Here is a 26,842-nt window from a genome sequence, read left to right as displayed (position 1 = left end):
CATTGTATCAAAAACACTGCACAAAGGCAAAGCAACAATTTTGCATAGACTGCAAGTAAATCCAAGATTTTCCTAACTTTTGAGTTTTGCAAGATTCTTAAAGAGATCATGCTTGCAGCTACAGTTCAGCAGACCATACTGATTGCTTCTCTGCCTGAAGGCTAAAAAACTAAAAATAGACAGATTACTAATACAGAAACTATTAAGCTTTGTGCAATTTCTTAGTTACATTTCCACAGAGTATTTTCTATTCCTGTTTAACAGACTCAGTATCTGAGAAAAATTACTTTAATCATTACACAGTGGCATTAAGTATCCAAATAGATGTTACTATTAACCATAAGATCACAGCAACATTTAGGAACAGACTGCTGCGTCTTGGCATTATTGTTTTCATTTTCTGAGGCCTCTATACATACACTTCTCCTAAAAACAACTGTTGTTCTGGGCCACTGAAATACATATTGACTCAAAATCACGGATTCATAAATGTCATTCATTGTTCCATTCTCATATTATGAAATACTTATATACTGGTACCTCCTATTTGATTAGGGGTTTTCAAAAATTTTATTAGATATACTATTTTTCCCTTTGTTATCTTAATCCCTTCCAACTAGAAATTCAGTGGATTGCTTATGAAAGTTTGAAAAAATATTTCTTGTTTTTGCTCCCTTAGAAAAGTTATTTTTACACAACAGTCATGATATTTCTATCCAATTTGTACTGAACTTGCTTTCAAATTTATTCTCTCTCACCCGAAATAATTATTATTGAAGAGAATAGTTTTTGCTCAAAAGCTTTCATATCATTAAAATTTCTACTGGAAAGCCAAAACAGAAAATAAAAAACAAACCACTTTCTGAAAGAGACCTGGGTACCTAAACAAGTGTAAACACTTTAATTCAGATTTCCAACATCAAAACAGAATCCACAAAGCTGTGTATTCTTCTGTGTGATCAGCTCTCTCACTGGGTGCTGGGGATTCTGATGCTGAGCTTCAGACATGATTTCTCCCTGAAGCCAGGCCCTCAGAAGATGCAGTTCTGTGGCAGTGCTGCAGCATGTACACATCTTCTCTGACTCCTGGCCAAAGTGACTCCCACGGAGCATTAGCAGGAGCGTCACTAAGCTCTTGCCTAGCCCCCACATGCTTTTTTTAAAAAATAAATTCCATCCACAAATAAAACTAGAGTAAGAAGGGAAAATTCAAGGGCAGCCCATCCACACAGCAATGTCTGCAGTGCCATGTTCTCTCTCAAAGGATAATGCAGTGATGCATATCAATATTTTCATCTTTTGGCACAAGTGTCAGGGTACTGCTTTTCTTTTCTTCCACCCCCTTCAGCCCACCAAACCAGCTCAGCTATTTTCTTACATTTTCCTACTTAAGACAAGTTGATATGGAGAAAAATATTTTGTTACAGAACAACTGAAGTTTTTTCTTTCTGCATGCAAAAAAAGGAAACAGTAATTTAAAGGAAAAACAAAAAAGAGTTACTAAAATGTTAAAAAAACCCCCATGCAGTTAAAACACTAGATGGTGCAGTGTTTTATATATATATAAATTGCAACAATGTACCAAAGTTATCTGTGTATTTCTTGCTTCAGCAAAACAATGAAATCAGGGAAAACGGGAGAAAAACTGTACTTGATGTTGTCACATCATTTACTTTACTTGTATGGCAAACTTTCCTCCCTAAAATTCATGTCTTGCTCATTTAGAGTGTAAACTAGTGTGGGCAGAGATATAGTGCTACTTTGCATCTAGAAAAATGCAGCTCTTCTGTATTTATTAAAATAATATGCATATAATGTTTTACACCTTACAGAGCAGGCATGCTTACAGGGCATGGCAGCTGTATAAATATAGTTAATTACAAGTTTACCTATACATCAAGACTATACAGATGTATTTAACATACACATAATCAGTGCACGTGTTTATACATAAATATTTGCAGGAAAGACAGCTCTTTTGGAAAAGGCCAGACACTGCAGGCAAATAACTGATTTACAGCAACAAAAAAGGAGAGATTAAACTGTTTTCCTCATCTTGTCCAAATACCAAGTCATACAGAAATTTGCCTTTTATTTTATAAAGCTGGATATTTTAATTAGCCAGTAACTTGGAAAGATTTCAAATGAGTGAGAATGCATGAAAGACACTTTCATTATAGAAAATATCAATTAGGCAACACATACAAGAAGTATAATGATGTCCAATAAAATTAAATCCAGTAATACTGGAACCTTCCGAAATTAATAGTGCTGCATATACAACAAAGATTTTAGCTAAAACCTTCTTTTTCTATATCCCTGAATTTGCATGCTAATACAGCTTACATCCATCAGAAAAATTAAAATCTCCCTTTCCACAATGTAAATCAGGTCACAGATTTAAAACATACGTAAATATGTTTGCTGTGCATGTTTATCTAACCTCAAGACAATAGAATTGTACACTGTGTGAGCAATGCTACCACAAAGATACCAAAAGTATGGTTTCATTTTATTCAGACACATATTTCAGATACACAACCAGAGATCAAATATACACATATTGCAAGAACTCAGCCGAATGATGAAGCTGAATTAAAAATACTATGTTGTGTATCAGGAAAAACTATCAGGGAAACTTCCTACAAAGATAAAATATGATTTGTCACTAACATTGTGACATAACGATCAAATGGCAACAGAGAAATGATGAAGGCTTTTTCATTAATAACTAATTTAAAGAAATCCATAAACAGCTACAGCAATAATTTCCCAATAGTCTAAAGGAGGTAGATGCCTAATTCCCATTTCATTCTATTGGATTTGGGCGTCCAAATTCTATTTAAATTTCTTTAGAAATAACACCTTCATAGATTTTAAGGCTGAAAGACATCATTATGACCATTCAAGCTGGCACGCCTATAAGACTACAGAAGTTCATTTAGCAATTCCTGTATAGGAAGTTTAGTAATTTCTGATTGAAGTAATTCAGTAATTTCTGATTGAAGTGTTTTGTTTAGAAGCACAACCAGTTACAGTATCTGTAAGAAGTCTAATACCCCCTTGCTAAACTAATCAAACGGGGGATTAGGTTTCAACAGCAATGGAAAAAATTCAATGCTTTAAAACAAGAGAAAGTGGGGGAAACCTCATAATGGGGAAAAACACCCTACATCCCAATAAACTTGACTCTTGCATTATTACTTGCTTCAAAAATGTTCTCTCTAAGCTGAGAAAGCTGCAATCAGGTATACCCATTCCAAAGTATCTTTTTTTGACTTTTGAGAGATAACAGTCATTAAAAATGCATTACTTTTTTTTACAGCTTAAGCTGAAACAGATACATAATTATACATAATTTATTAAAATACATAAATCAGGTTTCCTTTAGTTCATTTCATTAATTTAAATAATGAAAACTGTAAATATTAATATTAGGTACAGTTCAGTAAGTACATTTTAAATGAGGTGGAAAAATCTATCATTTAAGAAGTGGAAAAACTACCCAAAAAAAGTATTATCTAGAAGTGCTTAGTCTTAAAAGGGCTGCACAATTTCAGCTTGGGTCATGTTAGAACCTTTCTGGAATCCAGAGATACCAGTCCACTACAGTTAATCTCACTAAAATCCAGAGAGGGTCAGTGTTAAGTATTAGTGTGTGCAAAAATGGGCAGAGGGTGTTGAAAAATATTTGTGATTTGCTTTCATGAAGGGCTGGTATTCCTGCTCCTCCTCATAGCTACTGCAGTACTTACTGAGAAATTAAGGGACAAATGAGGAGTCTTTGAATTACCAACTCTTCTTTTCCCAAATCTTCCCCCAAGGCACCAGTTACAGGGACAGAGGGAAATGTTGGCTTGAACCCACTTAAGTGGAGAAGGAAATGGAAGTTTACAAGTTCATCAACAGGTGTTCAAACCATAATTCTCATTACTGCACATTTGGAGGGAGTCCCTCAATTCTTGCTAAGAAAGAAAGGTTGTGCAGAGTCTGAGCAGCTGGAGCTCCCCAAAAGCTGTTTCCAGTGCTTCTGTTCCTGAGCTGCAAGAAGCTGCAGTTAAGACATGCCAACCTGCAGGGGCTCTGAAGAGCATTCCTGACTGCCCTGGCCTGCACCAACAGCTACATCAGACTCCAGCTATGTGGTAGAGACACAACAAGGCACTGAACTCAATTCTAAAGGGCATAATTTAAAAAATTATGTGTTGCAGCACCTTTTAGATACTTAAACTGTTATTTTTATCTCACTTACTGAAGGCTGAAAATAATATTGCAGCTTTTAAAGAGGACAGCAGTCACACTAAGTGCTACCTTTCTAAGTACAAGAGAAACCACATAAGCATTAAAAGCAAGATATTTTTCAGTGCATGTTCTAGCTTTGTGCTCAGATTTTAGGATAGACTGGTACCACTGTATTTCTCCAGTGCTCATGATAACAAAAAACTCCTTCTTTCCTAGATATTCCATAGAGTAACAATAGCTCCCATGTGCTTTTTTAGCATGCAAAACTCTAAAAAGAGAAGTTCACCATTCTAAGTAAAATTAAACAAATTAAAATATTAATCTCTTACAGCTACCTCACTGAAATACTTCAGTTTCTCTGCATACCTTCCCATCTAACACTTCCTTGTACAGCAGCAGATAATGCCAATTGCACATATACTACCTGAACAAACCAGTTTGCAGAACAGGTCTTAAAGCTGCAGTTAAATACAGAAAGTAAAATGTTGTAAATATTGTGACATCAAGCACAATGATATTCAGTGTAGAGGAATCAATACAGCGTTGGCTGAACGCTGATTTTATTTCTATAGTTAAGTACCTGTTTTTTCTTTCCAAGATACTTCATTATCTTAAAGTTATCTATTCAATACCAAAGGATCTACTTCTTCAAATGGCCATTGTGCAGTATTTTCCTTTACTGGGTATAAAGGTAAATCTTAGTTTCCTTAAAATTTTAAACAATTTTAAACATTTGCTCAGTGTTATGCAGGCAAAATAGATATTTCCTTGCATTTTTTATCCATTTGCACAAGTGTAAATGACTGTGCAGAATGGGTAAGGCAATGAAAAAAAAAAACCACCAAAACCTAACAACAAAAAAACAACCCTCCATATAATTTCAAACAGCAACGAATGTGTTCCGGCCATTTTTTTATTAAGAGATCTTTACTGTTAACACTTAGACTCATCAAGTGACTGACAAAAGTGTGTACTTTGTGTACATCAGCTTCCATGTCTTCTAATCTAGAGAAGCTGCGGCACTACAGCTCTAATTTTTCCCAATGCAGAAAACACTTATGTGCAAAACCCCTGATTTATTATTGACTTAGATGGATTACCAAGCTGTGCTTCCTTCTTTAGCCTTGAACAAAGGCTAAAGTTCATGCCTTCACTGAGTAGCAGATGTTCATGAAGTCTGACCTACTGGGAAAGGAACATGAACATGAACTCTAACTTCAGCATATTTCATGGGTAGACACGTGCTTGACAAAAGCCACTTTCAAAAACCCCAGCAAAAATAAAATGTTATTTCACATGAGTGTAATGCAAAGTGTCTAGTTCACTCTTTATTTACTCAATATAGAAAAACATGTGTTTCTGGCATTCTTATTTTTCTAATTCCTGTTTCAGTATAATAGGTTTCCTACAGCTCTTGGGAAAACATACCCCTGGATTGCTTGAGAACAAAACAGAATAGTGCATCATTATGAGCATTTCAGATTTCCAATAAGCTAGATATAATGAAAGTCTGTTGCAAGATTAGCTCTTGCTATTCAACTCCAAGAAATGGCAACAGTCCCATCAGGGTTGAAGACCAGAGGCAAGTAATTCAGTAACAGAATAGCATAGTATAATTTTATACCAACATGTCAGATTTAAACTAAGCTAGAGATAATTAGAAACTGTTATAAGATTAGAACTTACCATTTAACATCAGAAGATTGTCAGTCCCCGGATGTGGATAACTCAAGCGACCTTAAAACAAAACAAAAACCAAAGAACAAAACAAATGCAGAGGTTTTAGCTATTATGCTAGAAAAAATAATGAAAAATCACTGTTTAGAATTTGCCTAAGGGAAATAAAGAGCTAATATTTAACTCCAAGCACATTAACCAACAATACCCTTGACCCAAGTTAAAGCTGACAAGAACAGACTTCTTAACCTTAATTCTCTGGTCATAAGATCTGCAGTGTACTTTGGGATCAGCTCCAATAGGATAAAGCCACTTTTTGTTTCATGACACCCAGAAATAGTGCTGACTGCTTTAGTCTCCTCTTTCACAGTGACTGTGAATAACTGCACTATGCACATTGCTTAACAGAGTGGCATTTCTACAACTTAATGCTTCTCTACTGAAGCAATTTAAGAAAAATCATGTTAGTAAGAAATAAGGCATGCAAATTTTATTAACTGATTTATGACTGCATCTTGGTGTATTTCATATAACCCTGGTATGTAATATTTTTCAGTAAGTCTAGCAACATTAGAGCAGTTGCTTATATACAGATTCAACAAAATTAAAGACTATTTTAGATAAAATTTTCAGCATTTTAGACAGAATAAAAAATTACATGTAAACCTTTTATCATGACATTAGAATTTTTCAAGAATTGCATTTTACTACACCAGTGGCACGTTATACTTCAGTACTTAAATGAATGGTTTCAAATACACAGCTGAAGAGTCTGTTCACTGCAAATTCCTTTTTATTAAAGGAGACTTTTTCTTTTTACAGGAAGCTGCAAATATACCAGTAGTGCACACTGACCTAGAAAGACATTTACAATAACTGCTGTGTTTGAAAAAACTGTGGTTGAATGTGCAAAAAACTGCATTGCATCTATCCTGCTATTCAAATATATTTGCTTGCTTTTAATCTGAAGAACATTATATATGAATACTGTGACTTAAACATCTAAATCTTCTGAAGGAAATGGGAATGCTTGTAGAGGCATTAAGAAGAACCCAGTGTGGAAGCAATGGGCATGTAGAACTCACACATTTTAAAGGGTCGTATATATGCAGATGGCTTGCAAGAAAAAGAAACCCCAGGGGGGAAGAAAGAAAACCAAATCAGCAAGCTATATATTAAAGCTGTCAAGGAATTCTTATCATATTCTGTTTGGTCCTCTACTGCTGGAAAACCCACGAGCTTAGCAGTAAGACTAGAAATGTCTTTAAGTAGTTCTGAGTCCCAAGGGACACCTTTGGGGTTAAATAAAAAATATTTTTGTTGTAAATCCGTAAATAATAGGGTTTACGTTTTCCTCTTCTCCTTTAAGAAACCAACATGGTAATTTTCTGCCAAAAAATAATTTGAAAATATACACATTGCAAACTCTGAAATGTAAAACTTCAAAATAGCAAGATTAAGATAATTTAGGAAATTTTGTTCAGCCTTATTATTTACAGGCATTGTGGAAAAAAAAGATTTTTATACAGCTGTGAACTATTTGTTGTCCCATAGATTTTATTATTGTAAGAATGGATGGTATCAGAACACCTGCAGATTAGGTAAGAACAATTTGCTGTTGAATTTGGAAGCACTGAAAAGCTAGAGCAGGCTCCTGGAGAAGGGCAGATGAATTCCACCCAGAAAGACTCTGCTGTCTTCTCTAACTTCAACAGAATCTTTGAGCAGGCTAAACAAAACACTAAACACAAAAACCTTCATAGGAGCCTCTGTCTCTATGTTTCTTGTCTTCAAAGTGTCCAGTTTTAATATACTTCTTCTGTTATACTGAACATCTACAACTATATCTAATGTTTCTTTGAACTATAAAAATTCCACCAGCAATGCATGCTGGTAAAATAGGCAAAAAATCAGGAAAAAGGCATCTTTAAATTGCAGTCTGGGAGCTGCCACAGCTCAGGCTGGTGTTTAACTTACTTTGCTATACTTAGGTTTCTGCTGTTATGTTAGGTTTCTTCTGTTATCAAGGCTAACATTCATTTGTCTAACAGCAAGAATTTCAGAAGATCACTGTCATATCATGTTTATATACATTGCTATAGAAACATTTGCAACAGTATTATCTGCAAATCAGAATGCTGTATTTATCGAGAAAAACACATGAAATTGTGAGACATATCTCAAACTTCCTTGACTCTGTGGTGACAGTCTTTCTCCCTGTCTGAATTTATCCTCTTTTCCTATTTAGCAAGAGAGACAAAGGATAGGTTTTTTTTTCCTGCAATGATTACATAAACAGAAGTCAGGTTGAAGGCCTAGTAGGAGAGAGAAACTCACCAGTGTCAACATTTGGGGAGGAAAACTTCTAAAAAATAGTAAATTCTAGGTTTATGCAATTCTGCTTTTGCATTCTTTTGCTTTTTTCCTTTATAGCTTCACTAATAAGCTGCATTTGAAACACATATGCCAAGCTGAAATAATGAAGGACTTCTCACTGAGTGGAAGCAAAGGACTGCACCAGGCAGCTCGGCCCACTACGGCAGCCCAAAACCCCATCTCATTGCGGGGGAGATGAATTTGCTAACTCACACAATGACTGATTTCAAGGTTAGAAAGGAAAATAACTAACACAATACTCAGTACACTGCTGTATTGATACTTCTAAGTTTTCTCTACATGGTTCTTTCAATGAAATCACACTTTACTGCATTCTCGCGAACTAAACCCCTGTATTTGTTACCTGGTCTACCACTTGGACATACAACTTTAAGAACATTTTAAACATAGAATGTTTGCTTACTTTTTCAAAATGCAATCACTGCTACTTATTTATAATGTTAGTTTAGGTTCTTATTTGTCAGCTTAATCTGTTGAAGTAAAATGAACAGTTTTCTAGGCTGTCCACCTGAATTTCATGACATATATAAATTCAGAACATTTCACACGTAGAATTGGGTTCAAGATCAGTTTTATACACCTCAGTATTATACAGAGCTCAGACCACAGCATTTTTGAACAGGTTATTCTAGTTAAATGGACATTTACTATTTAAACCTCACTTATAATATCAGTATGTAGAATACAGAAGATGGGAGCACCATCTTTTAACAATTTACTTTGCTTCTATCACATACATCTTTCTAGCTGGCTATTTTCACTGTATGTTGTTTGATGCATTAAAAAACAGATACCATTTTAAGAACAAGGCACAAATCCTGTCTAATCCCATGCTGTTTCAGTGTCAGTAATCTAGAACTGTACAAACCATTCAATGGTCTTTTAGCAGTTCCAGTGGTCTCCACCTGCTTAAAAAGGTAGTTTTAACAATAAAGATGATTGACTAGTTTAAAGTCAGCTACCAATTAGTTAGAAAATATCTAATATTTAAACAGTAGACTTAGTCCATTCCTGAAAAATGTTAGGAAATTAATTTACTACCTCTCTACAGAACTTGTCTACAGATCCAAAATTTGTAACCTCCTACTATCTGGAACAAATAAAGTGCCTAATATTACCATTTTGTATCAAAGATCATAATGTTACACAAACTCTCTATGCAAACCTGAACTTGCAACTTCACCATGCTACTGCTAATTAATAATTCTCATGTATCATGGCTAAATTGAAACTAGCATTGCCAAGAAGCAGCAGGTATGCCTGACACTCCTTATACAACTAGAGTTCTATCAAATCTAGCCTCCTCTTCCTTACCTAAATGTAATTAATATTAATGGCACTGACTGCCTCACACATATTTCTCAATGCATTCTTCTGTAAGGACAGAAAAAAAAATTAAAAGCTTCAAGTAAGTTTTGGCGGGCCATTATAGCCACTGAATCAAATTAAGAGTCTTGCTAATCCAAACATGAGGAAAGAGTAACAAACTCAGTTTTACCAACATTTCTGTAATCTCATGTTACTGATGGGGCAAAGGAAATATAAATTTTTGTAAACTTCTTTTTGGCATACTCACTTTTTATTTTAAGGCAAACTCAAATCTACTTTTAGAAATGCATAGTTTTTATTCCTATTTAACTGAACTGTTAAAGGAATCCCCATATATTAAAACATTACTGACTCACAGATTCCCAAGTTCGATACTTCATATCTACTCTCCCCCTTTTTAAAAAAAGTCTTAGTTTGTTGTATGAAGAGACTGAGAATCAAAAACTCCTTATCCTTTTCCTTTTTTTTTCCAAGAGATCTCCTGAGTAGAACAGAAAAAGCTTCCAAGTCAAGCATTTCCCAGTAAGAGAGAATGGCTGAGGATGACAGCAGTTTCAGAAAGCACAGTTTTGGAACCAGTGTAGTTAAGACAACAGCACAAACCCATGTTTGGCCAACACCTAGTTACAGAGAGCCCAGAGACTGCATTTCCCAGTGCTTGCCTATGAACTGTGCAAGTCACGAGGCCAAATGAGCTGTCTCTGATAATCCATGTATTCAGACAAATCAGTTTATCAAATCTCAAATATATTCTTTTATCAGAAAAAATTTCTAAAAAAGAAAGAAGTAACAATGTGTATGTAAGATTTCAAAGCCTTTTATGTGACAAGGGAGAGAATTTTTCCTCTATATTTTTTTCCAGCCTCAGAAATTCTTTTCTTGGCACAATTTGAATTACTCTAGGAAGAAACTGTGCAGGTTTAAACTTTAGAGCTTCATAACATAAAATATAGAACAAATGCCTTTGAAAGAAAGACAATGCTCTTTGTGCCACAATCTTTACTGGAAAGATGTTTTAAACAGCAGGTAATATTAGAATCCCATTAAATCAGTCTCCTCAACAGTAATATATATTGCATAGAAAATGTAACAACTGCTTCTAAGCTTTCTCTATAATCTTTTCCAGCCCAAAGATCCTGTCTTTCCTGCTTCTTGACAGCAAAATACATTGATATTTGGGGGAGCAGAAGTGGAAAAAAGAAAACCAGGTACACAAGTGGTATGTCTGAAGAGTTATACTAGCAATACCTCTATGTGTCAGGCTATCATTTTAATTTTTCTCTCAATTGTTTTAAGAACTATTAGAAGAATAAAAAGGGTATTTAAGACCAATGATATAAAAATGAATTAATTTAACTTCAGTTTTTATTTCACTGGAATTGAATGGATGGGATAATCTTAAACATTACTTAAGGTATTGTTATGAAATGCATTTCAAGAAAGGGAAATTATGCATGGGAAAGATTAGTTTTAATATGATCAGCATTTCTGCTGCAATGACTAGTAAAGCCAAACATCTTCTCCCTATTACTCCACCTCAAAAGTATCTTATTGAAAGCTAAAAATTACTTTTCTTTTGATCATATGTGTTGTAATGACAAGGCTTTGTCTAAGCAAAGCCAAAACTAGTCATCTATAAACAATTTTCTGTCAGGCATAAACTTAGCTTTCAGTGAATCATATTTGAAATAATTTTTTTTCAAGTTCACGAAAGCAAAACTGGTGAAATTTGACTTGCTCCTAAAATGGATCTTGACATGCAAAACTTGAAGCTATGAGCTAGTACACAGACTGTCTGCTCTGCATTGAGCAAAATTTGAGACAAGATGCTTAGTCATAGTCCAGATATTGTAAGCAGCTAAATCTGAAACACGTGCTTAAAATTCCAGGGACTTTCATTTTACTCCTGTGATCAGACATAAAAGATGCATTGTTTTAGTGTGCTTATATTTACTTGAAAACTTGTCATAAAAATATTCTCTAGTTACAAAATACCCTTTAGTTGCAACAAAATATGTTGTATATTAATAAGAGCAACAAATAATAATAATATTCTTAATCCTGTGCATTCTGCAAGCAAATATGATGGAGTTTTAAGTAAATGTTAAGATTTTCTGTGGTGCAAAGCCAGAGAGACTGGTATAACCAAATTACAGTTTCATGTCTGGCAGAGAAAAGAAAAAAAAAAAGAAGTTAAAGTTGCTCAGAAATTACAGAAATTCCCATTAATGGTGAAAAAAAATCAGAAGACAGTAGAGAAGAACTAAAAGGCCAATACACCACAACGTCTCCTCCTACCATTTTCAGTCTGTAAAGAACATTTCTCATGCCTTATTGTTAATAACATAGCGGTTTCAGCTGAACTCACATCCACGGAGAAAAAATATCTTATCCATCAACTTAAATAGCAGCACACAATTACTCTATTTAAATTCAGTTGGCATGTGCATTGTACTCTGGCACTCGAACAGAAAAATTGATTTCCTTTGAGTTTATCACTATCTATGGCTTCCATCTGTTTTAGTTCAAACATAAAACTTAGCAGAATTTTCACTGCAAGAACATAGCTGTTTAACTGTTAAAAAAAAATAAAATCTCTTAACTGTAGACTGACACCATATTCTCATGTCCCTAAAAAGCACAGATGGAAACTACTGAGTTTTTCAAGGTATCTACGGATGAACCAAATTAACTTTCAAGTCTTAAAGCTTTTTCTTCCATTACTCTCCTTGGAAAATTATTATTGGAAATACATTATTTTAATCTGTCGTAACATAATGAAATACAAAGAGATTACTAAAAATAAAAATTAGTATCTTCTGTGCTCACTGTGCCTCTGAAATCTCTTCTGCATTACAGACATAAAATTAAAACAGTGACATGGCAGGGGGAACCAAGCAACGAATTCCATTTGTCATGTCAGCATGTACAGAAAGAAGAAACAGTGATTTTCATCTTCAGGAATGTGAGAGGTGCCAATGGCAGAAGATCTGCACTCTCTAGCTTTATGCCTAACAGCAGCTTTCAGACAAGGAAAGAAGTAGTAACCACCTGAGTGTGGCAATTAGAAACAGGAATCCTCTGGAAGAGGAATGACACACCTGGTCACTTCAGCCTTGAAGAGATATGCATGCTTTTAGCACACAGCAGTCACCACTGGGCTAGCTGTTTACAGGCTTCAAACCTTTTGTTTTACCTAATGTTTTACAAACGTGTAGGATAGACAGAAACTGAGTTTAGTAATGGACTCGAATAAAATTGCTAAAATGGAATTAATTCTCTCTGGGCCATAACAAAGAAGAGATCAGATTTAAAAACATCTAAGAAAATTTAATTTTGGCTTCCACTTACTTTAAAGTAGAGGAAAATTAACAGTTTAAGTAAATGCTGGATACTTAAAGATGCTTTGTAGAGGTTTTCAGCTAGGGAAAAAACTCCAAACTTTAGGCTAACTATTTTAAATCTTAAAATACCATTAAATGCTATCTCAATGCTACAGGTCTTCCAAGTAATTACACAGATCTTAAAAGAATCATGAGCAGACAAGCAAGGTGTCCTTCAAATTAGGAGACCAACAGGCTTTTCTGCACTAATGCAATATACAGTAAGTATAGAAACCTCTAGAAATGGAGACTGGATGGGAGTAAATAATGCTGAAAAAAACCCTGGTTTTTTTTTTTTCTATTGCTTCAATACAGAGATTTAATTTCTACAAAGCAAGCCTAAAGTCTTGGATAATTTTAAAATCAGATTGTGTTTATCTAATTAGAACACCACAAATGAAGTAACATCTGATCAGCCCAAGTGAAACTGTTTGTGCTCCCTGCCCCGATAGTCAATAGTAAATGCTACCTGAGAAAGTATGGAAGAACAGAATTCACAAGAGTGAGTTAATGCACAGTGAAAACAGGAGTTACAATGGAAGCCCACATATACTAGCTATATGCTCCCTGCTGTGGCCAAATGATTTAAACAGCTCAGGACTGTAAGAGGAACCAGCATTCTAAAGGTAACTGTATTTCTGGACTTCTTCAGATTTGGATGCATCAGTATCCTCCAGTAGATTTGAAAAAATATTTTAAAGGAAAAATCCTGATTTTATCAATTGACTTAGGTTTTTTTTCAACCTTCACTGTAGAGAAAGGGAAAATTACATGGCAGCACTTGGAGTGGTTTGTTTTAAGTGACTGTGAAACAATGTTTTCAGTAAAAGACAGCTTAAGATTGACTTTTCACCTGTGTGAAAAAAATATTCCACTTTAATATGAACTTAGAATCTAAATTAACAATCAGTATTCATTCAAATATGCAGAATGGACAACCCTTTTTTCTTTACTCAGCATAATAACATACCTTTAAGTGGATCATGCTCTGCTCTCATAATGTCAATAAGGGAGTTTTCCAAAGAGTGCATATTCAGACTGTCATACATTCTATTTCGATCCTAAAAGAAAACAAAAGCCTTAGTATTGGTATACAAATTCTGTAGTTTTTAACAAAAAACTTGAAAGGAAAACACAAGTTCCTTCTAACAGCTGCCCACTCAGACACTGAAGATGGACAATGATACCAAGTAAGATCTAATTTTATTAACTGTAATTTTAACAGCATCCAAATATAAACTAGAGATGCAGTGTGAAGAACTCTGTGTGATGATGCAGTGTGAACAAATGCTGTGTATGCATTTGACAGCCTGTGAATGCCTGTTTCCTTCAAAACTGCTTGAATCAGTTCTAGTGATCCACAGCACAGTTATGCAAAAGCTGATTAATGAAGGAGACTAGTGTCTGTAAGAGTTCAATTTCATTTCATGCATAATAGTGAGGAAGGTGAGGAACTACAGGACAAGGACAGTCATGTCACATAACAGACAGCATTTTCTTGGTGCTTGGCCACCAGCCCCTGCCAGAGGCCATGCTTGCTGGCTTCAGGGCCTTTGTACATGAAGATTTGAGTTACAAATGGTCAGCCCTTGATGGTTAAAGGGTGGAAAATTAAAGCTAAACTATGAAAAGAAAATGCCACAAATCTTACTAATAGATTATCAGCCTCATAGAGAACAATTTATTTTATGTATGATTATTAGAAAGTTACCGTACTGTCTTTACAAAAACTTTCACTGACAGTAATAAAAGTTATTGCAATGAACTGAGTATGTTTTCACTGATTTTGTTTTACCCAAGACATTTTCTCCCATGTTTTCCAATACACCCAAGATACAGACACAGAAAAAAGATGACTCCTAAATTCTTTGGTCTTTCTGGGATACCTTTTAGAAACTGAAAACAGTTTGTGTAAACCTACAATCTCTTCTACTTTCAAGGCTTCTGCCTAGACTGTACTGCACTTAAATCCTACAATTGTGCCTTAATTTTACTGTGGTCTTCACTCTAGTAATTCAGCAGAGTAGGATGAATATACATCCCAGGACTGGTGAAATCCCCTAAAGATGCAGCCATGCATTAGTATGTATATAACAGGGACAGAAGGTGTATCCCACATTCACTGTGACTTTCCATGACAGTTCAGCAGAACCACAGATTCATTTCAAACTACATCCCTCAGCAAACAGGTATTCTTCACATTAGAGGAGTAAAAAAAGTAAGCTTTGGAACAGAAGTTTTCTATGAATCACACACTTTGACTTCTGATCAGCTTTGCCATGATGAAACCAGAGTTTCATGTCTTAAAAAGTTTAGTCAATGTTGGGATGAAGAGGAAGAAGCCTTTTTTTCCCACCTCTCTCTATCTCAAACAGCTATTAAGAGTAATGGGCTCCTACTGGGTAAACAATCTGTTAAAAAATAAAGTATCTGATCAAATTAATATTGGAACACTGACAATTTTAATGATAAATTAAAAATGTAGGTTTCTCTTGTCTCTGGCCACATCTCGGACCAAATGCCACTGACACTTCATGAGGCAATCTTCAACCTGGTTTGATTGCCAAAAAGCTACCATCACTATTTTAGTTCACAGCAACCTTAATTTTGGGACTGGCTGGCTTTTGTTCAGTTTAGTTGCCCTGAGAACCACCAAAAGAAACTGAAGTGACTAATCTGCTTCCATGCCCTTACAGGTTTGTTTCTCAACAGCACAATGAAAAGAACCTGCTTACCACAGCAAACTTGCTTTCTATAGAAGGTGTGAGCAGTGACCAAGCTGGATCTGATCCCTACTGTCCCCTAGCATTCAGGAGGTATCTCATCAGGATTGTTAATGAAGTCTTAAATTCAGTTTACAGCACTAGCTGGTAGGTAGTCAGAGCTCTTGCAAAAACCAACCCTGAGTAAAGACAAAACAAGCTTTGCTACTTTTGTAGCTGATGAGGGAAAAACACTAGTATTGGTAAAAACCAGACTGAGCTGTATATGGTGTTTCATCTTTGTAACAGGCTCATTACAAATTTTCTTATTTATTTTAACACTGCTACATACATATGTGTTCAGGTAACACATAGCTGTCTGGGAAATGGTCATTATTATAGACTTAATGACACTCTGTGGGCAGCTCAGCCATGGTTAATTCCTACAACTGGGCTACTGGGTCCTAGATCTTACAGAGGAATGGCAAAGTAAAACATGGAACATGATCTTGCAATTTATTTGTAAACTGCTCTACTGGGTGACATGATGCAATGATTCCAACTTCACCCCTGCATCATTCTATTTTTAAAGTTCTGTGTATATAAAGCAGAAGGTCTTGCTCTGCTAGAAGCAGAAGGAAAAATAAGCTTTTCCCATCCATTTTAGAAAGTTTGTGGTTTGTTTCCTTGAATTGCATTACCTAATTTTGGGCAGTGGAAACATACAATGGGCAGATACCACACAATACAGAAACATTGTGAATACACTTCAGTACAGCCGAATTTAAATATGGGAATTGCATTCTGCTATCCCACTGCCCACGCATCACACTATCCAATTGTGAGCTTGGGTACTATCTTGGTAATCACTGCTTCAAAATTTTCATCTCTATTCCAAATGACACTGATGAATTGCATACTATAAAGCAACACTACCTGAAATTTAACTGTCTCTAAAGGAATAAGTAATTCTTTGGGTACGAGGTTCATTCTAAACCTTGGCGCAGCTCAGCTTTCTAATGCTACAATATTGCTTTGAGCTCCCCAAATATGTACATCATATCTTTCAACAGAACAGTTATCATCTATGCTAATAGGAAGCTTTAATTTCAAAGCAGAACTTAGGTATTTCAGTGATGTAGGTCACACACCAGCCAGTATTTTCTAGAAAGGTCTGTTAAAACTGGACAATTCCATCACAGCAGGCACTACTGAATCAGAAAACTTCCATTACGCTTTTGGTCGATTTTTAAGACAAGCATGAAAAGCACTATCACAGACCATGATTGTTCCAGATCTCCATGCATGTGAAAACAGTCCCAAGAATTAGGATTAGCTTTAGTTTCATTATTTCAACATAACTGATAAGCAGTTATCTTCTAAAACAACCTGGGCCTACCTTTAAAACAACATGGAAGTAGTCCTAAAAATTAGAACTATTTCCGTGTTGTCTTAAAGACAGTTTCTGATTGTTTTGGAAGATAACTGCTTATCAACCCTGTTGAAATAATAAAACTAAAGATAACCAGTGGTGCAAAGGCACTCATACCTAAGCATGTATGTTAATACACACTTTCTATCATCCTGACTCCAGAATTGTCAAGGTTGAATTCCCGTTAAATATTTTTAATTTCCTTCAGCTCTGTGGCTCATCAGTCCTGTGCTAAGGAGCAAGTGAACTCTTGTTGTGTCAGAAGGTATCTCAGTGGAATGTCACAACAAAATGCTAGCTTTTTTTCCCCTCAGAGCTGATGGTTAACTTCTCCCAAGCACTACAAATTCTCAGACTAGTTTTTTACTTTTAACTGTCCAAATGTTTGACTCCTGCTTGATCTACCTTTCCCATATCAGAATCATGACTGCAGACTGAGTTATATATGGTTAAGTAAAAAATCATCTATGTAAGAAAGTTTACAGAAAATGTTAGTTTAGGAATAGGAAAAGCACAAAGTATCCTTCCCACAGAATACAAGTGTTAGAAGCAGCTTTTGATAATGTCATGCAAAGTACACCCAAAGAGATGCATTTGAGAAGTAGTCCCCAAGCCATGCATCTGAATACGTGTGAATGGGAGAAGGGCAGTTTTCTCTGAAGAGCAAGTTTCAGCACTAAACTCATGAACAAATAGGTTTTTTTGGCACATTATGCTTAGGACTTCTATATATACCCATGCAATTTATGCAAAGATTATCCTGTCTGAGCATTTGCAGAAACTGCAGTCACATCTCTAAGCTTATATATATTCACTTATTCAGGAAGCAAATACAAGGACCAAAGCTATTGAGTGGCGAATAATTTTGCTTATTTTGAACCACAAACATTGCTTCATAGTTAAGAAGTTTGACATCTTTGACTTTTTGGAAATATGATTTAAACTACTGATTTGTGGGACTACTTGAAGTAAAAAATTGGAATGCTAACATAGGTATTAAAATCTGTAAATGGTAGTATCTTTAAGGAACAATCTTTACATGTCTCTTCACATTCTAAAGAAATGTAGCACCATGAGATAGAAGCTGAAGAAAAAAAGTCAAAGTTTATAGTCATTTCAAGTATGGTCTTACTTGGCTGCAAAAAGGACTCCAACTTTGACATTGGTGAATTAACTGAGTTTGTTAAAAGCTAAATTAAAGAATCCTTTTTAAAACTGCTTCCCCAACTAAAATATTAACAAATTCCATTTTTTTTCACCTTAAATCTGACCCCTGAATAAAAATGTGCTTTAAGACTAGAAAGTGACAGGTGATTTAGTAATAAAGTATTTACACTTTAAAAGTACCCGAATATAGCATTCATTGTTAATGCTAGCAGTAATAACAATTTCTACATACATATTCTAAAATACCTCTACTAAGATCTACATTTCAAGTCATTCTCATTTTACTGAGGATATACTATAATCATAAGCCCCTCGCTGAAACCATAAGTAGTGTAAATGAGAAACTAAATATGAAAACCCATTGGAACTACAATTTTAGCTGTATGAAAAAGCAAGGAGGAAGACTTAAAGTCGACACACAAAATTGCTTGGTTACTTTGCACAATGTCATTAGTGGTAAAGATGAACTAAAGATGTCTGGTACACATGTGTGAATGGTCAACCTTTTTGTGACAGCAAAGCGTTTGAAGTTAAAATGACACCATCAACTACATAAGCTAATTAACTGAGCCTAAAATGCACCAAGAACAGGTCCTGTGGCGAAGACACACCCACTTCTCAGCTACATAAACATTTAAAAATGAACAAAAAATCCCAATACTGGAGTACTTCAACTCAAGAATATGTATTCATCACCTGGAAACAACCAGACACCAGACTATGTAGATGATTATAGCCTTGGCAATCTTGACTTATGTCGCAAATCTAGAAAATTTGTATGTTAAGAGTTTCAATGAAATATTTAAAGGGACATTTAGAAATTTGAAAGGAAAGTTGTTATTCAAGTTTTGAGTTTCTCACACCCTTGTCCCACATCTAGAAATACCTATACAGTCTTGAGTACTTAAGTGCAAATACATCAGCACATATAGCAAATGTAGTTTTGGATGGATCTTAGATGAGAACACATTCATTTAAACTCAGAGAACAAGGTGAGATAAGATACCCATCATATACTCACTCCTTTACTATCATGGCTGTGAAATATTTTGTTGAATTTTTCAAACTCTGATTTTGTATTGCATTGATAGAATGAGCTGTATAACTCAAGAAAATTTAAATAGCAGCAGGAAAGTCTTATATCATATGAAGTCATAAAAACATTTGCATGGTAAGACCTACAAACTTCCCACTAATTGATTGCTTTGAATGGCTAATCTGTGCAGCACCTAATACTTTTTATTCAAAGGTTGTGATACTGAAGTTAAAAGCACGGCCATAGACGGCTTTCCCCAATTAGAGATATCCCCAGTATGGTCCTCAAACATAAATACCTGGTTGTGTGTGATATTTTAAATCAGGCCCAGGCAATCAATCCACGACATTAAAAACCCTGAAACTGTTCTGTTCCAGCATAGCCTCAGTAAAAACAAACTGGTAAAGCCTAGCTTATAGATCAGTTGGACAATCACATTACTCTGAAGAGCAAGAAAACTCGGCAGCTAGATAATCTCAAAGCCTTCAAGTTTAACACCAGCTGCCAAACACTCAACACTTTTGAAAAAATTGGCCACATTTACGAGTCTAAACATGGCATTAGGAACTCAGCTTTAACAACTTGCTCTTTACCTAATATTCACTGGTATGTGTATCATCTAGATTAGCCATTGAAAATCTTAAGCTGTATGAAATGATACTAGAATTATCACATTGAAAATTTGAAGTTTTCCAAATGGAAGTGATTCTAAGGCAGAAAAATGTGACAGCTGCTTAAACTAAATATCTAAAACTAACACCTGTTGTGACACAACATTAAACCTCATTTTGTTTTTCATGTGATTTGCTTTCTTTGAAAACTTGAGCACATTTCAAAAAGAAATAGGAAAAGAAACAGAAAGATCTGCATTTGTGCAAGATACTGCCTCACATACCAATCCCCAGCTGGAGAGCTATGTTTAAACACAGAATAAGAACACTCAGCTTTCAGGACCATGAACATTACACACTGTTTGTCTGAACAAACAGGAAGGACAAAGCAAGGTGAAAACCACACAGAAACATGGTGTATTTCCTTAATTCAAAAGGGACATAGAAATTAGATTCATGTTCATGGAATGAAGTGTTTTCACTAGAATGAAAGCAGTCAAACACTGATATGTAGTATTAAACATTTTTAACAGGTTTTAGTAAAATTATTGCAAGGCAGTAAGAAAAACTAAGCTTGCAATCAAAGTAGAGTTAGCAGAAATTGCAATTCTCAAAAAAAAAAGTAAAAAGTTGGAATAGGTAATCATTTTTGTCATACATGCAGTTTAAATCAAAAAAGTGGATATACAAAACAGGATCTCTGTCCTTGGGTTTTCACCACAGATATGCTTGTAGTGTGTTTTTTGGGTAAAAACACTTGCATAAAAGTCTAGAAATATATTTTCTGCTTTGTACCCTATAACCAGGGCTTTTTTTTGTACTTTAGGTCAGGGAATAAAAGAGACTATTCATATCATCTGACTTCCTGAAATGCAATGTAAGTGCCTAAAGTGGAATCCCAGGGGCTGCATAAGGTCACTGGTGGCAGGTATGTTCTTCTAGAGAATTAGATTATCTAAATAAGGAACCTAGATTCTCTCTAAGGAGAGAGAAATAGGCCCCTCAATTAAATGCTTAACTTGTAGGGTGCCAATACTTGACAAGATTTCTAACTGTCCCTTTAATGATTCAAGCGCAAGCCAACTTCCCTATATGAAGTACCTACAATGGTGGAAGGAGGATGGCTGAACTTAGACAAAATTACATCTACAGGTTTTATTTCTATGAAAGAATTGTATTTGATGCAGTTTTTATTCAAATCCTGAGAAAGGCAGAAAAGCTTCTAACAGTGAGGCACATAAGAAAAACTTGGCTATATGCTTAATTTGCTCATGTTTAAATCAGTGTTGCCATGATGTTTAATTATGTTTTACTTAAAACCAAAGCAAACTGCTGAACTTTTAAAAAATCCTAAGAGATGTCTTTCATAACTTCTGCAAGCAAAAGCAGCTTTGCTGGAACTAATGTGGCCATTGTGAACTCAACTTCATATTGGGTATGTTTCAGTTTTAACTAGAAAGTACAGAAAATCTGCTTTCATCCCTACAAGCAATACTCATATTAGTTTACTCAGTTATCAGTAATGACATTCATTGTCACTGGTATATTAGTTTAATGTCAAGAAATGCTTTTTTTTCATCAGAACTGATGCCAGTTCTATTCTGGAGCCCACCGAGCAATGCAAACTTCGAAAAATAAAGAAGTTTGATGGAAGGGCAAAGCTTTGAATTCGCGTATAATTCCTTTGTGGTTTATCACATTTGCATGAGGTACGTGTTTTTTTCAGAAAATGGATGAGCAGCTAATGTGCTGAACACTATCTGGATTTCACAAAAATACAGCATTTTTAAAAAATGGTAGCTGAATGTTGAAGATTACACAAGGTCCCTGAAAGCACTGGCTTTTTGAAGCCAGTTTTCAAATTGCCAATTTTGAGCTAGCTAAAGTTTGGAAGAGTGGTGCTTTGTCCCCTTCCCCTACAAAATTATTACTGCAGTTAGCCCAAAGAAAAAGGAATTCTGCTGAACTGTGAATGATGTAGTATGTATCCAACACGCACGCTAAGATGTGTTTGCTCTGTGGAAGCTTGGAAGAGATAGGTACCTTCTACGTGCATGTAAATACTATTGTGCTAGACTTTCCAAACAGCACAAAATTTAATTTGTACTATTTTTTTAGTATTTTCTGAAGTTGCTACTGTAGCTTTAAGAACTCTCAATCTAAATACCGCAGCCTTTTATGGAAGGAGACAAGCACAGTACAAATCAGCAAGATGGGTGTTTGACAGCATGGCAATTGCCAACAAGTCCTGATGAAAAGAAGCACGAGCTCTAAGCTCCATTTAACTTTTTCATTATGACTTGCAAAATGTAACAGTCATCACAAGGAATTAATCATATAACAATAGTGTACTAACTGAAAAATAAGAACATGACAGTGTAGCAAAATAATTTATGGAAACATATAGTGTTTCCACAATAGCAGCAGATAACATTGCAACCCTTCAAAGAGGTTTATTTTTACTGTGTTCTGCAACTATGACTTTATATATGTCAGGGAGATTTAAGCATAGACAGATCAACAGCATGAATACAGCCAAACAGGCCTATTTAATTGGTGGTCTGGTGCTCATAGGTGTAACCAACAATTAAGAATGCCCAACTTCTTACTTGGACATTAGGCCTTAAAAAATCCACCAACCCTTACACAGAAACATTAAGATACTATAAAATTAAACTGCAAGGATTTCTTTCCTAGCTTATTAGGCACAAATTATTCAGATGACAGCCTAAATGCAGAAGACGCTTCTTTAGACATAAAACAAGTTCATCAATATTGGAAAACTGCTGTAGAAGCTTCTGAAAATTCAAAGTATTGGTCACATGGACCTGTACGGCATACTGGATGAGCAAATACGTTCACTTAGCCATGTACGAATTCCAGTGTATATGCTGCAGCAGTCGCAATGTATGATGACATTAATATTTTTAAATCTGTTCCTTAGGTTAACAGGGACAGATTCCTGTATTTACAGGAATCTTTGGGACAGATTTCAGTATTTACTTTCTACTATTTTTGCTGCCCTGCACTGCAAAGCATCATCTATCTGTAATCTGTTTTCCTTAAGAGAACACAATTCCTGAAGAATACCACATATTTCCCCCCACCGCCATCTTCCTACTCACACAAAAGATAATTCAACTACGATATTGCAGCTAGCAAGACTACTTAATGGAATCTGTCTTGACAGTATCAGGTCCAAATGTGTGTTTCAGTATAACTTCGGCACATCCAAAAATCAGGTAAGCTTCAAAAACACTGCAAGTATCAAGTGCACCTGGATGGAGTCAGGACATGGCCTCCTGTGCCAAATTCACCAGAAAAATGGTATGAAAACCCAGAACTCTAAAGGGTAATCTGGTCCCAAGGAGCACCTTTTGCCACTACTTCAGCTACAAAAGCCATTCATGCAAATACAGCTCAAATGTGGTCACAATTATGACAAATGAAAGGCCTCTGCTAACAAGGAATAACTCAATTATTATAGGCTAAAATGGGAAAAATAACATTTTACCAAGAGATTACTGAGGATGGAGTTAACTGACTTAAAGTCACATGAGACGTCACTGGCAAAATTCAGACGGTGAATCCAGATCTTTAGTTCTAAGATACATCCTTCCATTTAACACTTCTAAATCACAGGGCCTCCAGACAAAACATAAAAGGTGCTACAATGTGGAGGAAAAAATCTTGCTGACACGCAAACATCAGCCTAGAATACCAATAAAAGATGAACATGTCAAAGACTTGAGAACCATCTACAAAAGTAAGAAAGCCTAAGTAGAAGGACAAAGCAAACAAAAAATACCCTGAGGCTGAAAGGGATTTTTAAGAATATAAGCATCACCATAGGCAGAAAATACTTGCTGGATTAAACATACTATGTTTTATTGCTTCATCAGTGCCTACAGCTTGTATGTTTTTTGACAATCCATATTCTTATTCAACTGTAAGAATCATGTATTGCTGAACACCCTCAACACATGGGGATTAATTGCAATTTAAGACTAAAAATAATACAGAAACACAATTTTCAAACCAAGTATCAGGACTGCAACCACTTTTTAGTTCTCATTTAAAATGAATGAAGTAAAAATGCTATGCAAAACCATGAACACAGCAGGTATACCATCCTTACCTGCAAAGGAAGGAGAGTATTACTGTTGGTGTCAGTTCGGAAAACATTATCTTCAATCCACGATTTTGGTGTCAGTGATGGAGTAGAGCGAGTAAATTTAGGAGGAGCTATGACATTACCAGAAAAGGGCTTCTTCAAAGGAGAGATCTGGTTCATAGTTCCTGGAATTCCCATGGTTCCAGTTCTACGATGGTCTCTGCCATGCATTCCTCCCCAGGATATATTTCCTGTGCTCCAGCCGCTGCTCTGATTGCTCCAGGGTGACTGCTTCAGAAGAGGCTAAAAAGAAAGATTAATTTATATTATTCTGAAAATACTTGAAATTATTTTCTGCTTAAAAAAAACCCAAATGCCAAAACAACCAACCACCAAGCAAGCAATACACAGAGATTTCTATAAACCACTCCTCCGATAACATGTAAATTACCTACTGAAGTAAGGAAGAAAACACAGCTTTATTAAAAAAAAAGGTTACTCCTTCTCCCCCATATGTCTCCCCAAAAAATGCTGCAGTACTTGTGCAGGCAATTTTGATTATAATTTTTATGATCATTATCATTTTAGCAACTGGTAGCATTTTTAAAGCTATGCAAAAGAAAAATTTCAGGGTGTAAAACCAATTTTCAAAAAATCTTGAAACCCATTTTTATCATACATTACTTGTTATTATATGACGAAATCTCTCCAAAAGTAATAGAAGAATTTAAAATATATAAATTAAAAATTATTATTAAAATACTATTTCTGTTTCTACTGAGTAGTAGTATTTCACTACAGTGAGTAGAAATTTAAAAATTAAAATTCAAATGGCAGATTTAATTCCCCCCACTCCAGTATTTTGAATATCATTGTCTCAGTATTACCATATAAGAGCAAAAAGAACACTGACTACTGCACAGAGAAGCTGTTTGAAGGAGCTATCTGAACATTTCCATTAAAATGCATTATTCTGAAGCCATTGCTCAAATGTTTCTGGAGTAATGAATGGAGTAATTTCTGGAGTAATGAATCTGTGGGATTCAGCAGGGTGTACTCTAGAATTTTTTTTGATGATTTCTTCTCCTATCCAGATCTAAGGTACTTTACACCTTCCTAAATACACTTTTAAGTGCACTATATTCTCTAATATGAAATGGAAGCAGTTTTTAGAAAGATGATTTTTAAAGGATTAAGTTTTTATTTGTAAGATAAAACTTCTGCTAAAAAGTGACCTATAGTGGTTGTCATATTACCAAGAGGTGGATCCACTGAGCATGACTGATAGTGAAGAACAGTATTTATCTTTACTAGTCTCAAATCTGACTGTTCTTGGAAAGGCTTTTCCTCAAACACAGAAATGCAGTGGGGGTGTGCGTGATGATTCTAAATTCAGTTCTGTGAAGTGAAAACACAGTACTTTTATCTCTAAGCTTAGCTGCAAGCAACGCTCAACCTGCATTCTAATAACTTAAAAATTTAAAGCATGTCAATATGTTATGTATCAGGTAAAAGAGAACTTTCTGAAGACAGAAAGATAAAATTGTAACAACACCTCCACCACCCTCACCCCCCAGAAAACAAACCAAAAAACCACTAAAGCCATTCTTGGTCAAGTGATCAGGAAAACATCCTATTCTATATAATTATAGATAATTACGTTGTAAAACTTGAATAGTTGCGTTGGAATTTTGGGAGAGGCAGGCACTCTATTGTGAAACAAATCTTCAGAGATAATGCCAAATGTTAACAAGCCTCTAATACTGCCAGCTATGCTGTCATGGCACTGTTTAAATATACCCACAACTTATAAGTGGGAGAAAATTCCTGTACAGCTCACTGTTGGAGAATTGCTTGGAATTTGTTTGAAGAAGGTTATTATAAATGTTAAGGACAACTAGCTCCTGATCATAAGGCATTGTAATGAGTTCTTCAACAGGCACACAATGTGAGATTCCAGTTCTGACACAAATGAATCGCCACTGATTAAATCTGACTGGATTTAATACTAGAATGAAAAAAAATTAAGATGAGGCCTGTGTAAGTTCACCCTTTCATAAATAAGCAAATTATTGAAGCAAAACGGGCTTCTAATGCAACAGCTGGTAATATTAACACGGATTTGCTTCTCACTGATTTCTTATAATATTCTGTTCCAGGAAGAAACGTAAACTTCCATTTTAGCACGGGATTGTTAAACCCCTCGATTAAAATCGGATTAAAACCGGCTACAAAACTTGAAACACTGCGCTGTCCTCAGATACACATTCAAGCAATGTCAGTCAAAAGCCCTGAAAAGGCAACACGGTGTCAACTTTCGCATGTGACCCTCCTCTGTACGACCTGTGCCCGTCCGCCCGAGGGCCGGCCCGCGGCTGGGGAAGGGGCTGCCGGGGGGGCGGCGCCGGCCGGAGCTGTCAGACTCATTGTTACGGGGACACCGCGCCCGCCGCGGGCGATTCGGGGGGACACGGGGGGCGTTTTCACGGCGGAACTCCCAGACACCAACAGGAGCGGTTGAGCTCTTTTTTTTTTTAATATAAGCGCAAACCCTCTTTTCTCGTCCCGAGTAAAACCCCGGCGTCCCTAAGGAGGCGGCGGCGCACCAAGGAGGGCAAGAAGAGCCACCCCGGCACCTGCCACCCGGAACGGGCGGGGAGAGCGGCCGGGAGTGGGGCGCCTGCTGTCCACAGACCCCTCCGGCCGCCCAGCGCCGCACCGGGCGGGGGGCGCAGGTGCCCTCCCTCCCGCC

General features: G+C 35.9%; 1 protein-coding gene across 2 annotated transcripts in view; it reads right to left on the bottom strand.

The window, feature by feature from the left end:
- CPEB2 (cytoplasmic polyadenylation element binding protein 2) overlaps window positions 1–24,613 on the bottom strand; it is a 47,164-nt gene extending 22,551 nt beyond the window's left edge. Inside the window, exons 1-3 of one of the 2 annotated variants that reach the window (XM_031057956.1) lie at window positions 24,115–24,613; window positions 13,999–14,089; window positions 5,929–5,979 (exon numbers count right to left, since the gene is read on the bottom strand). In XM_031057956.1, coding sequence (XP_030913816.1) covers window positions 5,929–5,979; window positions 13,999–14,089; window positions 24,115–24,321 — 349 coding nt within the window. In that variant the 5' untranslated portion in view covers window positions 24,322–24,613. The remainder of the gene's footprint in view (window positions 1–5,928; window positions 5,980–13,998; window positions 14,090–24,114) is intronic. The other variant, XM_031058373.1, reaches the window with a different exon arrangement.
- Between the last annotated feature and the right edge of the window lie 2,229 nt (window positions 24,614–26,842).

The sequence above is a fragment of the Geospiza fortis genome, unplaced genomic scaffold, assembly GCF_000277835.1.
Source record: "Geospiza fortis unplaced genomic scaffold, GeoFor_1.0 scaffold40, whole genome shotgun sequence".
NCBI classification, from domain to species: Eukaryota; Metazoa; Chordata; class Aves; order Passeriformes; family Thraupidae; genus Geospiza; species Geospiza fortis.
The sequence above is the reverse complement of the archived record's forward strand: the minus strand, read 5'-3'. Positions and strand labels throughout refer to the sequence as shown.